At 39.3% G+C, this 14596-nt stretch overlaps 2 protein-coding genes across 3 annotated transcripts; both read right to left on the reverse strand.

Moving 5' to 3' along the window:
* Positions 1–1003: 1003 nt before the first annotated feature.
* LOC120432872 lies at positions 1004–2486 on the reverse strand. 2 transcript variants are annotated; one of them, XR_005608152.1, is made up of 3 exons: positions 2231–2486; positions 1867–2149; positions 1004–1691 (listed from the first exon to the last, which is right to left on the reverse strand). XR_005608152.1 is itself a non-coding variant. In XM_039598205.1 (3 exons), exons 1-3 carry the CDS (start codon positions 2413–2415, stop codon positions 1093–1095), a joined length of 1128 nt encoding a protein of 375 aa, XP_039454139.1. In that variant the 5' UTR covers positions 2416–2486; the 3' UTR covers positions 1004–1092. The 2 variants fall into 2 exon arrangements, 1 of the variants encoding a protein (XP_039454139.1); XM_039598205.1 differs by having other exon boundaries at positions 1004–1752.
* Positions 2487–10897: 8411 nt separating this feature from the next.
* Positions 10898–13971, reverse strand: LOC120443586. The gene is made up of 4 exons (XM_039622492.1): positions 13821–13971; positions 13270–13437; positions 12677–12772; positions 10898–12123 (listed from the first exon to the last, which is right to left on the reverse strand). The coding sequence occupies exons 1-4, from the start codon at positions 13926–13928 to the stop codon at positions 11872–11874; spliced, it is 624 nt and encodes a 207-aa protein (XP_039478426.1). The 5' UTR covers positions 13929–13971; the 3' UTR covers positions 10898–11871.
* Between the last annotated feature and the right edge of the window lie 625 nt (positions 13972–14596).

Raw genomic sequence — 14596 nt, forward strand, 5'->3', positions numbered from 1 at the left:
AGAACAGTAGCCTAAAGAGAGGATATACACACTGGGTTTGTTGGGTCATTCATCTGTTTCCTCAGGAATCACATCTCACTGTGACAAGGGAGAAGTAGTTCTGTTCTTAATTGATTTATTAGCAATTACTGTTGTCATCTCTGATGTGAATGCAAAGCACTGAAAACACAAATGTGAATCTGAAATTGTGAAAACGAATAACGGTGAGACTTTTTAGTTTTTAGTGCATACATTCTTTGTTAGGAACATAAAGTGAACATAAAGTTAAAGTTTCTACTTTGAAACTGAAAAACAGCTTCAGTACATACACTTGCATCAGCATAGTTGCTTTAGTAGAGCAAGGATTGTTGTTCAGACCTGGCAACTGAAGAAAGAAACATTCTGACCTAATGTTAAGCTCTTTCCACAGTGGTTGTGTAAGAAGCTTTTTTCTCTTGTTATCTCAATTATATTTGCATGTTTGAAATAGATTCTATCTATCTATCTGAGCAAACACACAAACTCCATGAGCGGTTCCTTGGACCACTGTAAGCAACATTAGACGTGTGCACTGTGGTCACGCCAGCATTTACATTTATTTACAATGAAAATTTAAAAAAAAATCTCGTTCATGACCTGTGTAGTATGTTAACAGTTTTGGAAGTAAAAATACAGTTTTTTATAGCCGCTAGGACACATTTCTCAATACTTAGGTCACTTTTGCAAAACTCTTCACACAATTCTCCTAACTGACCCTCAGCTTGGCAAAGCAGTTCATTTCACATTCAAAATGCACTAGAACTACCAAAACACTTTATTCAGGTCTCAAATAAACTCATTCTTCCAGAACACTAGCAAAGGTTGACAGCCAACAAACACACTTTGTCACCCACAAAACAATGACCTAAAAAACACTAACAACATGTAGCATTACACAGTGTTTCCTTGTGTAAAACAAGGACACATCTCTGTTCATAATTTCAATATATGTTGCTGGAATGAATCAGACATCACGCAGAATTCGTTAATATTTGTTTATGTATTTTTATTTTTTTGCACTAAGTAATCCCAAAATACAAGAATTTGTATACACACCATCCACTGATAGTAATGCTAATCTACTCGGTCTTCTCCATTTGGCCACAGGTTCTCATCCACATCACATCTTATGTCATCTAGGGCAATACACCTAGGAAAGAATCTTCTGGCATGCCTGATCCATCCCTGGTAATCTTCTGCTGATATCTCCAGGCATCCAGCATTCATTGCATCCAGGAGGGACATTTGATCATGTGGATGATGGTCGTAAACCTTCCACCGCCATGAGGAAAAGAATTCCTCTATGGGGTTGAGGAATGGAGAGTAAGGTGGGAGGAAAAGAGACTCCATTCTGGGATGGGCTGCAAACCACTCGGTGACTGCACGGGAGTGATAAAATGCCACATTGTCCCATACAATTATAAATGTTGGCTGATTCCTTCTCTCCGCATCCCTTTCCTCACCTAGCACAACCCTTCCATAGAGATCATGCAGGAACGCAAGGAGCCGTTCAGTGTTGTATGGCCCAATTAGTGGCCTGTGTAACAGCAGTCCATCAGTGGATATTGCTGCGCACATTGTGATGTTGGCACCCCTCTGGCCCGGGACATTCACTGTGGCTCTCTTCCCAATCACATTCCTCCCTCGTCGCCGTGCTTTGGCCAAGTTGAAACCTGCCTCATCGACAAAGATGAAAATGTGGTGTGTTTGCCTGCCTTCAATCTCCATGACTCTCTAACATAAATCCAAAAGGCAACATAAACTGTTACAGTAGTAAATTTGTAAAAATTGTCTTTGTGTGTGTTTGGTTTTGTTCAAAAACAGATCTGTATTTTATTGTGATCTTACCTGGACATACTGGTTCCTGAGTTGCTTGACATGTTCAGAGTTCCTCTCAAAAGGCACAGTGTACAACTGTTTCATCCTGACCTGATGGTTTTTCAGGACTCTAGAAATTGTTGTTATGCTTACACTGTGAATATTTGCGAAAGTAATGTTGTCTGCCAAGACTCTGTGTCTAATTTCAGTGAGTTTTATCCCATTGTTTCTGATGACCATATCAGCAATGGCAGTTTCCTGCACATCAGTGAACATCTGTCCTCTCCCTCCCGTGTGAGGTAACCGTTGAGTCCTAAGCAGAAATGCAACAACAATTACACAAAAGCTTATTTACTTCTGAAATGTGCAAATGCCCTTGCAGAATACAAGTTACCTGTTGGTTTGCCGGAAAACTCTAACAATAGATGCCACTGTAGAGCGTTGCAGATTTGGCTGCACTCTCTGACCAGCCTCTCTCATTGAGTGACCATGATTTACTACATGATCAATTACAGTAGCTCTGATCTCATCTGCGACTACAGCTCTTGATCTTCCTCTTCTTCTTCTTCCACCATGCATACGTATTCCTCGCCCCCTCCCAGCCACTCTTCTTCCTCTTTCAGCCACTTCTCCATTTCTGGCTGGGTCCATGTTTACATCACAAAACAAACCTTGTGTAATTTCATTACAAAAGTTGTCTCCTTTTGTAATGAAATTGAAGGAGTAACACCTGTGTAGATGTTCATCTACAATGAGAATCAGCTGTGGCTGGTTAAACTGCATTTTTAGATTTACAGTTTTTTCTGATTGCTTAAGCACATTTTTTGTAACTATTGGCTATTTCTGCAAAACCCTACACACAAATAAGAAAACCTGTCACCCAATTCTCAAAACATTGTAGTTCTCTTGCAAAAGCAAACACAGCTAGATTAACTCTTCACACCTTCGTAAAAATGGTGTTTTCGTATCAAACAGTACACACAAGCCATCATCTACTAAGCACACAATGCGCCAACTGCACACTGATGGTATGAATACAAAACACATCTGGCTTTTGCTTTCTCTGTGCACAGATGTCAATTTGAGGTCACACTTTTGTCATAGTGTCATGTAAACATACAAGGATCCAAACTTCAAGTATTGGTGTTTATTCACACTCATCAAAACCAAGACAAAGTCAGAACACAAAATAGGAATTTCACAAAAAAAAAGGGAAAAAAAAGACAATCAGCCTACATCATGTCGTCTTTCTGGGTCCGGCCACAAAATCTCGTCCACATCGCATGCGATATCCTCCAGTCCAAGGCACCGGGGAAAATATCTCCTTGAATGCCGTATCCAGGCCTGACATGATGCCTGGTCAATATCTCCACATGCCTCCTCCATTGCCTGTAAAAGGGCTACCTGTTGATGAGGATGACGGTCGTACACTTTCCAGCGCCAGGCAGAGAAGAACTCCTCGATGGGATTCAAGAATGGAGAGTATGGGGGGAGGTTGAGTGCCATGAAGGATGGGTGGTCTGTAAACCAGTTGCGGACCAAAGCAGCCCTACGGAAACTAACATTGTCCCATATGATGACATATCGGGTCTGCTCTGGTCTTTGAACAGTGAGCATGTCATGCAAGGTGTCCAGGAATGCAATAATGTGTGCAGTGTTGTATGGGCCTATGGTTGCATGATGGTGAACAACACCATTTTGGCTTATAGCTGCACACATGGTTATGTTACCACCACGTTGTCCTGGGACATTGATGATGGCACGGTGTCCAATAACGTTCCTGCCACGTCTCCTGGTTTTACTGAGGTTAAAAACGGCCTCATCCACAAAAAGTAGCTCATGTCCCATTGCATCTGCTTCTAGTTCCATCACTCTCTGGACAAGACAAAACAAATGCAACACATCAGGCCCATGCACAGCACTACAGTATGCACTTCCAAATTCAGAACCAATGACACTAGCTTACCTGCACATAGTCATATCGCAGTTGCTTTACAGGTTCTGTGTTTCTCTTGAAAGGAACTCTGTAAATTTGCTTCATTCTTATTCTGTGGCGCGCAAGTACACAACTTAGTGTAGAAATCTTTGCACTGTGTATATTTTGAAAGATGGTGTCATTATCAATTATGTGCTGCTGTATTTCGCGCGGCCTTATTGCATTATTGGCAATCACCATGTTCACTATATGGGTCTCTTGCTCTGGAGTGAACATTCTGCCTCTGCCCCCAACATCTGGACGTCTGGCAATTCTGTAAAGTAACAATTTCAGTATTTTTGCATGTATGGTACTGTTGTGTTTCTCATTAGAGTATGGCAGCGCTACAAAGTACTTACCGATTCTCATTTCGAAATGTCCTAATGATGCCTGCCACAGTGTAGCGGCTCAGTTTAGGCAGAACCCGTTGGCCAGCTTCCCTCAGGGTCATCCCATGGTTGATGACATGGTCCACTATTGTAGCTCTGATGTCATCAGTTATTCTGTTTCTTACTCTTCTTACCCTTCCTCTTTCCCCTCCTCGTCCTCTTCTTGCTCCTCCACGTCCTCTTTCTCCAACTTCTTCACCTCCACGTCCTCTCCCTTGGCCTCCTCTGATTCTCACTCTTCTCACTCTTGCTGCTCCTTCCATTGTACTCCACATAGACAGCTTACCTGTGGCCTGTTTATAGTGCTTAGGCTGATTGCAAAGTGTACTAATTATCTAAACCAGTTTTCACATGTGAAAGTGTGCCAGACAGTTGGCAAAATAGTGTTAATGATAGCCATACATGTGTATAATTTTACTAGGAGTGTGTTGGAAATTTGGTAATTGAGTGTAAGCAGTGAATTGTGCCTACAGGTTTGCAAAGTGTGTGTTACAAAATGGCAAACTGAGTGCAAACTCAGTGAGTGGTTTTGATATAAGTATTAATAGTTTTAGAAATTGTGCTATAAAAATCACAGTTAGGGTTTAAGCATTCAGAAAAAACTGTAAAATATGTTTCAATAAAATATTGCTGTTGAATTTTGCTGTCTTATTCAGTTTTGCATTATGTTATTGTTTTGACCATAAGTTTAACAGTTTTGAAAACAGTATGTAAGTACATGCAAAATGTCCTGTACGTACAAAGATTTTTGGCAGTTGTTGTGTCTGAGTGAGAAAATAATTCATGAAATTTGAGAGATGTAGTCATTGAATGCATTTTGTGCCAAAACAATGATAACTGATCCTCAGTTTAGCCCACATAGACTTCTGTTGTGCTCACTGTGTGAGGAGTTTTGCAAAAGTGACCTAAGTATTGCGAAATGTGTCCTAGCGTCTGTAAAAAATTGTAACTTGAACTCCAATTTTGAAAACACAACTTTCTTTTTTTTTCTTTTTTTTTTTTTGTATTATGAGTATGAGTCTGTGGTTTGAGTCCTGTAACTCTCTGTCTGCAAAATACAGTATATAATGACCAATGTTGGGCAATTAATTATATAGTTAATTATATAGTTACTTCTTCAAAAAAAGTAACTGAGTTATGCAAACAACAAAGTTCTGACAGGTCTGACAACAGGAGATGTATCACTCCTGTAACACCTGTAACATTCAGCAGTCGCCTCATTGTTCTGACACACACAACAAAACGTTTGAATACACTACACACTAACTACACAAGATTTGCGCTAACTTCGCAAATCTCTCACATCTCAAAACACCATCGTCACTCCTAAACCCCGCCCCCCTTCCTAAACATCTAAATGCCATGTTGCCATATCATTTTTTTTTTTTTTTTTGGATTGGTCGACATGGTTCATTTTCCGACCAATAGGAAAGGGTGGGGTTTTTTGGTTTTGTCTTTGCTCACAGGCAGAGAGTGCTTTCAAGCGCTTTCCTTATAAAACACCTTTTTTACCGTTTCTTCTCGCAGTAAATATAAACAATGGTAATATTCTGAAAAAATAAAAAATAAACATTGCATATATATTTTTTTATCATAACTCTGGTTTTACGTGGCCTATCAACGCTAAAAACTGGTATAAAGTCCACACTTTTCCCGCCAATTTTTCCGTCTGTCCTGCTCACATCTCCAATGGTTGTACACGTTGTCATTAATGTGGCTTCACTCCACATCAGCCACGCAGCTGTGCTAGCTAAAACACCGGTGTCGGCACATAAGGACGCTGTCATAGCCTGTCAACGACGTTGATTAGCTGCGTATTAGCTGGTTAATTGTTAACCTATTTATTTTAATTTCAATTCAGGTTAGATTTTTTTTGTGCACCACACCGTGCCAGCAGTGCGCGATTGCGGACGCGCACAGCTTAGAGCAGGGGTCCCCAAACCCAGTCCACGAGGGCCGGTGTCCCTGCAGGTTTTAGATGCGTCCTTGATCCATCACAGCTGATTTAAATGGATAAATTACCTTCTCAACATGTCTTGAAGTTCTCCAGGTAATGAACTAATCATGTGATTCAGGTGTGTTGACCCAGGGTGAGATCTAAAACCTGCAGGGACACCGGCCCTCGTGGACTGGGATTGGGGACCCCTGGCTTAGAGGGAACATTGTATCTATCTACCTATCTGAAATCCATTTCCATTCAGAATTGTTCTCAAAAATCGATCATTCCAGGTCGACCCACAACCCTGTGTTTCTGGGTTTTTTGGGGGGCAGCGGATTTTTAGCTTCAACACCCACTGTGTCACTGCAGATTTCAACCACGGAGGAATTCTCTTTCTGACAGGGCTGCAATACATCACTCCAAGCTTTGTTTACTGAGTAGAACTGCAGATCTGAACACAGAAAAAGTAAGTTAAGGTTTTAGCCACCCAGATTTTAAGATCTGGTGACACAAAACTATCTTCTGCCTGACTGCTGCAACTGCAAAGCTCTGAGGACTGTTTTCACTTTTCAGTTGCCGGGGTAAAGAGAAACTCACTGACAGGTTTTCTTCAACAAACTTGTTTCTGACATGAGTGCTTTTACGGTTGTTTAGTTGTCAATATTTAACCCTTTAAAGTCTGAGCCATGAAATAATTGCCCAAAAATTCTAATTGTTTGTAAACTGAGCATTTATTAAGCCCTCTGGAAATTTAAAAAATATATAATATAATAGAATAGCTCATTAATGTCATTGTACATGTTCAATAAAATTGTGTGTTCTCCACACCAACCGTGCCGGAAAAAATATAGATATAGACAGCAGGAATAAATAGCAAACAGGAGAAATATATACAAGAATAAGAGAAAGGGACTCACTAGAGAACAAAATAGTCGCAAAGTGCTCGGAAGTAGTGCAAAGAAAAGACTTGGTCTGAATAGAGTCCATCTGTGAGTGACCTGATTGTTGAGGGTTACTCAGGCTGTGGCTCAGATTGGTGAGGTGGACAGGCAGGGGTAGGGTGTGGGGGGACAGTGCTGACTGTCTGAATGGCCCAGCAGAGAATGCCGTTTGTGAGACTGGATGTATGGGATTTGGAAGGCATGCTTCCAGGCATGTGTTACTGGAAAGAGCCCCCAGGGTAAAACCAGCACAGGCTGGACAGACTATATCTCTCAGCTGGCCTGGGAACCTCTCTGTGTTACCCCAAATAAGCTGTAGGAGCTCGCTCTGGAGAGGACGTTCTGGGATTTTCGGCTTGGCGTTTTGCCCTCGTGACGCGGCCCCAGAAAAGCAGAAGAAAATGGATTGAAATGAATTTCAATTTTATAACTGATGGCTCCATAATGTAGTGGTTTACACATGCACTTGGCAAGCTGAAGGCTACTTCGTTTTTAGCTGGAGGCACAAATTGCCTTTGAGGTTATGTCAGGAAGGTCGCCAGGTGTAAAAATTTATTAAATCAAAAACATGCTCTACTACCTCCTACATGACCCTTTCTGACATGAGTGTACTTTTTTTCTCCCATGACTAAAAATTATTTGTTGATACATTAAGGATACATGCATAGCTGGACTGGCCATCGGGCATACCGGGCATTTGCCCGGTGGGCCGCTCGTGATTTTTCGTTTTTATGGGCCGATGGGGTTTTATTTCTTTTATTTTTTTCAACGGTATAAATGAATAGTGGTGTATTGGCCAGTTGGTCATGATCGACTCTGGGCTGGACCAATTACAGCCGAGGAGGTCGAACTTTAAACTTGAGGTGAAAAGCAACGCGATTTGTCCCGATCAGGTGATCAATGATCAATGATCAGCTGATCGGCTTTTCTCTCTGCGTCAGAAAGAGCAAACCAGCGGAGGTCGCGTTAAACAACAGAAGCACCTTTAAACTTGATGAGCTGTTGTTAGAATTTATTTAATATTAATTTCTAGTATCAGCTGATGTATGCTGGAGGGATGAAGGGTTGAAGGGAAGTTATGAACTGTTTCTGAGAGACAAATAACACCAGGATCCTTTTCTAAGTAGCTGACAGCTGGTAACTGTGCAGGGGCGGATCTAGCAAAGTTTTGTCAGGGGGGGCAGGTAGGGCATTAACAGGGAAAGGGGGGAACAAAAAATACGTTTCTTTCTTATTCTCATTTAAAATTTCTAGCTTTTAACAAATAATTATCTGAATCATACAACCAAAGTTTTCATCTGATGTCAAATGTACAGAAATCCATTATTGTACATGGTAATTTTTTTCAGGGTCCCAACATAATTTCTTCAGAAGTAAGTGCTGTATATGATGCCAGTATTTTCCCACATTTTCTAGATACTGTACCAGTACTGTGTAGAATGCCATCAAAATTAAGTTTTGATGGTAAGTTTTGAGTGAGGAAGTTTTATTTTTTCTCACCTTTCTTTCTGTCTCCTTTCACTTTTTAAAGGTTGCCATGTTAGAAAAAATATTTTGCCCTGCCATGCTGTTTATTGATGTGGTAAATAAATAGTTTATGAAAATATCACTAAATCTGTCATTTATTATTTTTAATATTCAGTAATGGTCATGTCTCACCTCTAGTCTTCTCTGTCTTAATTTCAGGTTTCCTCCATGTGTTGTAGATAGTTCAGGAGGTTAACTTGACCAAGCAGTCTTTGGGTTTCGGCTAAGTACTGTTTAGAATACCAGAATAGGGAGGATGGTGTAGGTTTAAGTTAAGTTCTAGATTGATACATATATACCAACAAGACAGTGTACATCACTGTCACAACGACGTTTGTTTTCATTCAAAGGCTTTATGGTTTTTACCATAATACCTGGTGGGCCGGTCTTTAGTCAAAATGCCCGGGCCGATTTTTTGTCCCAGTCCAGCCCTGGATACATGGACAGTGGGAAGTTATAATATTGAAGTTAGGGGATGATGTTACCAGTGGATGTGTAGTGGGTTAGATTTTATAGATGTTCTGTTCCTGCATGGTGTCTGTGAACGCAGCATGAACATTCAACTTTCCCCTAGCTCTCTAATCAGAGGTTGGTTATAAGGTGCAGCTGTGGCCTACTCCCTAAGTTGGGTTTGATTTTTATTTGGGATTAATAGAAGCTTTAGTGTCTTACTGATTGATTAATTACTTAGAAACCTGCAGACATATCAGTATAAAATGTGCGGGGGCAGCTTAAAGACCATAACCAGCGCTTTATATACATCATGGCCACCTCTTAGCTCAGGGTCTGCAAAACAAGCAGCTTCTCCCCACCAGTTTTAACTGGTTGTAAAACTCTGCCGGGGGATTACTCTTTTGGGAAGACTAACTGAAGAAAACTGGTTCTGAACAAACGATGCGCATGATACTATTTAATCACTCCTTGCCTGCTTTATTAAATAATAATTGAAGGAAGAAGTGTAAATAATGTAAATACCACCATATTTATATCATAGTTCATAATATAGCATGTGTATTTCAGTAATAGCCTATTTATTTTAGTATAATTGTGTGCAGTTCTTAACAGTCCACACGAGTCCAGATTTCCAAGGACACAGATCATGTGAGAGTTATCTATTAGTAGTACCCATGAGAACAACAAATAAAATATTCTTTTAAACACTGTTTGATGCTGTATGCTTTTATTTGATTTCTATTTTAGCAAGATGTGTGTCAGAGTGTGTGAAAGCTGGAAATGTCCTGCTGGGCTGAAGAGTGAAGAAAGAAGCTCTGGGTCTCTGAGGATTTTCTTAAAGTGCCTTCACCTTCAACAGAAGCAGATCTACTTACACCATACTGCCTTCAGTTCAGTGTTGTGTGTTATAAATGCTGTTTAATCTGTATTTCTTCAAATTTCTTTTGAACTATTTCTATAATCTGTAAGCCAACTATGCAACCTTATTTGTGCTGATTAATGAAAGGTATGCGCAGTAAATTACCGAATAACGTGGAAGAGTAAGCTCAATTATTTTAAGTAAGATTTCTCAGCACTTCAGAGCTATTGCAAAGTAAAAATGAAACTCACAGAAGGTATTCTTAAATAATCAAAAAGAAAAAAAACAAGCTACAGATAGCTCCGCCCACCCAGTACATACAGTTTTTTTGAGACAAGGAGGAAATGGAATTGTATAGGGCAGGGGTCGGCAACCCGCGGCTCCGGAGCCGCATGCGGCTCTTTAGTCCTTAAAGTGCGGCTCCGCGTGGTTTGGGAAAATAAATTAGAAGTATTTAGCTGAAGTGTATTTTATTTATGTTAGTTCTTTTAAACTTGTAGTTCTAAATTGGAAGATTATTGTGATATTGAAATATAAATATAAAATTGTATTCTATTATTTTTTCCTCGCTCAATATAAGCGTCACACTCGCGGAAGCCGGTGTACCCGCCGAAACGCCGTGCATTTATCGAGACTTTCAACCCCAGGTAGGCCAATTATGGATCTTCGGATCCACATTATGTCAGCAGCTCCACCGTGAACTATGTTAAAGACAAACACTGCTCACGCCTCACAGACGACAGATGACAGCTTACAGTCCTGCGTAAACTGACTTCGCACAGCACCGATTACCAGACGCTGTGAGCAGAGGTTCAGGAGCAGAAGTCCCATTGTAAACATACCACGGCAGACCCGACGATGTTTGCATGAACGCGCTTTTCAGCATCTCTTTATTGACCACTTTTCACACACGGTTGCTGTATGCATACAGCCGGCTGTAGCTTCGCAGCTCACAGCCCGACACACACCACCAACAACAACAGCACACTGTAAAACCTAATAAGTTCACAGAACTCAAAAATTGTTGTGTAACAGATTACACAACAATTTTTTAGTGATGTTTTTAAAAGTTTTAAGTTTAACTAAAATAAAAATTACAGTTGCAGTTGCCTTAAATTACCTCAATGTTAACTTATAAATGTTGATATTCCTCAACTTATAATTAGGGAGTAATAAACTCAAAATGTTCAATATTTTTCAACTTAATTAAGGTGGAAAATACACTCAAAATATTTTACATATTGCAACTCATACGATGTGGGAAATAAACTCAAACTTTTTCATATTTTCTAACTTATAATATGGGAAATAACACTTAAAATCTAATAAATATTTTTTAAATACTGTGGGAAATACATTTACAAATAATTCTAAACTGTTTGCCCAGTAAATTATAATCAGCTAAAAGTGTTAGAAAACATGAAAGTAACAACACTAACAATTTAACTTTTTTTATTAAACACAATGTGCTTTTAAAAAGGCACGGATAACGGAGCTCACTCATAAAAAAGTGCTTCATAAATAAAACAAAAGAAAGACTCCAAGGGTCTCCATCTCGATTCTAAAATTAAATAACATTTTCAGTATTAACAGCAATTGCAGCTATTAGAACATTGAGGCATTTAACACTTACTGTACCTTGACAGCTGCAGCTCACTTATTTTAAAAATACATAAAAAAAATGTACTGGTTTCCACTGCTGTACTTCATAGGTAACAAACATCAAGGCAGTGCATTAAGGTATTAGGCAACAGAACGTTAAACATGAATAGTCCACGAAATGAGCAGTCATTCACTTTAAATTTGAACTAGAAGAGCCAAATGATTAGGAAAAAAAAAAAAGCTTTCTCAATACTCAGCTCAACAAGTAGTCCATTCTGAGTGATTCACTCATTGAACAAATCATTCTTCAGCATCAGTAGACGCCCTTTCAGTGGTTTGTTGTCCTCAAGTCACATCACAACCTTCTGGATAAATGTGAATGTAAGCTCAAGTTTCTTTGGGTATTGTAGGTCTAGTGCATAGATGTACCCAAAGAGCAGGAGAAATGAGTCAGCCAGATTTGTGGGACCATTCACAAGTATTTCATCCTCAACGACAATGCAGATACTTTCGGGACTGAAGAGGGCCGAATCAGTAGTGTCATCCGTGACAACTGTCAGCAGAGCCACAAGAGTGACAGTGAGGTCTGGACCATCTGCTGACTGCAAAACACAAATAATACAAGAATGAGTTCAGCCCCTCAAGGACACAAATCATGCTATTGATTAGAGGTGTGAATCTTTATAAGTCACACGTTTCTTTTAGGATTATAATGTCAACGATTTAATTTGATACATCATGATGCATTACAATAATCTTAATTTGGGTTTGGTTTCAAAACATATGTTTAAATAAATGTTTTCAATAATAAATATATGTCAAGATATTTGTTTTTGTTATTTACCAAACATTTCTCTGACCACAATGTGGCACCTCCAAAAAATAGAACACTTGAATTTTAGAAAGGGAGAGAGTTTTTATCTGTGGATTTGTTTTGTTTAATAATCTTTCAAGTATTTTCATGTTTTCTGGTTTATGCGTAACAATCTTCTTGCAATCTTATTCAACAATAGTTGATATATGGGAGAAAACAAGTCAGATGAGGACAGTTTTGAACCTCCTTCCTGATATACACCCTGGTTCTCCTTGAGTTCTGAGTGATATATTCGACTGAACAGCTAGGCAAAGGGTTGATGCTGAGGGCAGTACACTTACATCACAAGTCCTGAATAACGTGGAGGCATCTTCACGCAGGTACACAGGAAGTGCATGAAGGACGAGGACCCGTCTTGTATTTACATCACGCTGTTCCTAGATGAACATACAATATCTATTAGAATAGTATTTACACAAATGCAGAGTAAAAACAAAGTGTTGGATAGCCATGTTCTGATTGTCATTGTTATAGATCAGGGGTGTCCAAACTTTTTTTGTAATAACGGGCTAAAGATGGTAAATTCAGTATTTTGGATAACTGTATTTTTAGTAATACACATTTTAAATTAATAAGTTTCCATTGTAAATACATCAACAACTCACAAAGGAAAAACTTCCAAATGTAAACCAATTTTACAAAAACAGTACTTGTTTGGACTTCTTTAAATTGAAGCTGATAAATCTTTTAACACAACACTTTTGAAAGGATACATTTTGTCACGATGTCCTTCTCCTAAAATGACAACCTTGTATCCATGGCATAATCACTTAATCGTGGGGCACAGTTGAAGCAATTGACACTATGGCTTCTTACAGCTGTGTACAAACCATCTGTTAATGTAATTCTGAATCATGTGAAATGAAAAATTTACCTGAATGTCATAAATTCTCATGAGCTTTGCTAGCTCCTCTGCAATCTTGCCAGTCTTGATGGCCTTGTCTCGGAACAAAGTGATGAGTCTAGGCGTGTGTCTGTCCAGCTCCTTGTAGAATTGAGTGCGCAGGTTAACATTCTTGATTCGGTGGAACTCTGCAACCACCTGTACATGAACAGAAATACACAGAAATGAACAAAGATGAATTAGGAGCAGAAATGTGAATGTATTTTAAAAAGTTCTCAGGTTAGCAAAACCAGAGCAATTCTAGTCAGAACCAAGGCCAAAATAGAAAGTTATTCGTCATTCTTTGTAATGTTATCTAAAGGAAATTTAAATAAATAAACTTCTAGAGACTTTGTTTACTATGAATGGGGAAAAAAATACGTCACAGAGTGATGTGTTGTCATTTACATCTGTCATTTGCTTTTTGGTAAATTGTTTGAAAATCTAGACTTTTAAAAACTGGGAGAACAGTAAAGAGACAGACAGACATATACACACATCTATATATATATATATACATATTTTATATTTTATTTTTTCACCTGTGACTCCATAAGTAGGGCTGGCCATCTGTCCACGATGTCTCTCACTCGTGGAGCTCCAACAGCTCCAACAATTTCTTGGCGACATAGGGCATAGGTTGTGTCCATGAGGACATAGTGAAGGCTAAAGTCCCCATTCAGTCTTGGCTTGAACCTCCTCTCTTAATTATTTCTTTCAGCTCCTCCACTGACTTTGGTCGCTCAAGTAGAGTAAGTTTCAGGGTGGTGTCTCGTTCAACATACACATGCAGCACATGCTTCTGGGCAGCAGCCATCTTTTGGTTCCTGGAAAAAAAAAAAAACAAACAAACAAAAAAAAAAAAAACCACATTAATTTTTATGGAGAGTAAAGGTGATACAAACAACGTATACAAGTCCATAGCCTCACTTGAACGATGGGAAGTATGGACAGACACCTGCAGGAGTGAGGCAGTTTATTCATGGACCCACTGCCCAGTCTTGACTTGTAGAGCTCGCTTAGTGGAATACCCCTAAAGTGTTAAAAGGATTTCGAGATTATCTCACAACCACACATTTGAGACTACGAAAAAATACAAACATGTGTCTAATCATGATAACACACTCATGTTGTTTAGCATTGTTCGTTTCATGCTAGCACACACACACACATAGCTCTACAGCGTAAACTACTGACTGTGTAACGCGGACACTTATTGAAATAAGTATACTCACAATACGCACGTGCATTACCGGCGAATCGACAACCGGTAGAAACGGACAGTAGAAAGTTTTAGTAGAAAGTTCAAATGCATGGA

This window comes from Oreochromis aureus, linkage group 14 (assembly GCF_013358895.1).
Source record: "Oreochromis aureus strain Israel breed Guangdong linkage group 14, ZZ_aureus, whole genome shotgun sequence".
In the NCBI taxonomy this organism is placed as follows: domain Eukaryota; kingdom Metazoa; phylum Chordata; class Actinopteri; order Cichliformes; family Cichlidae; genus Oreochromis; species Oreochromis aureus.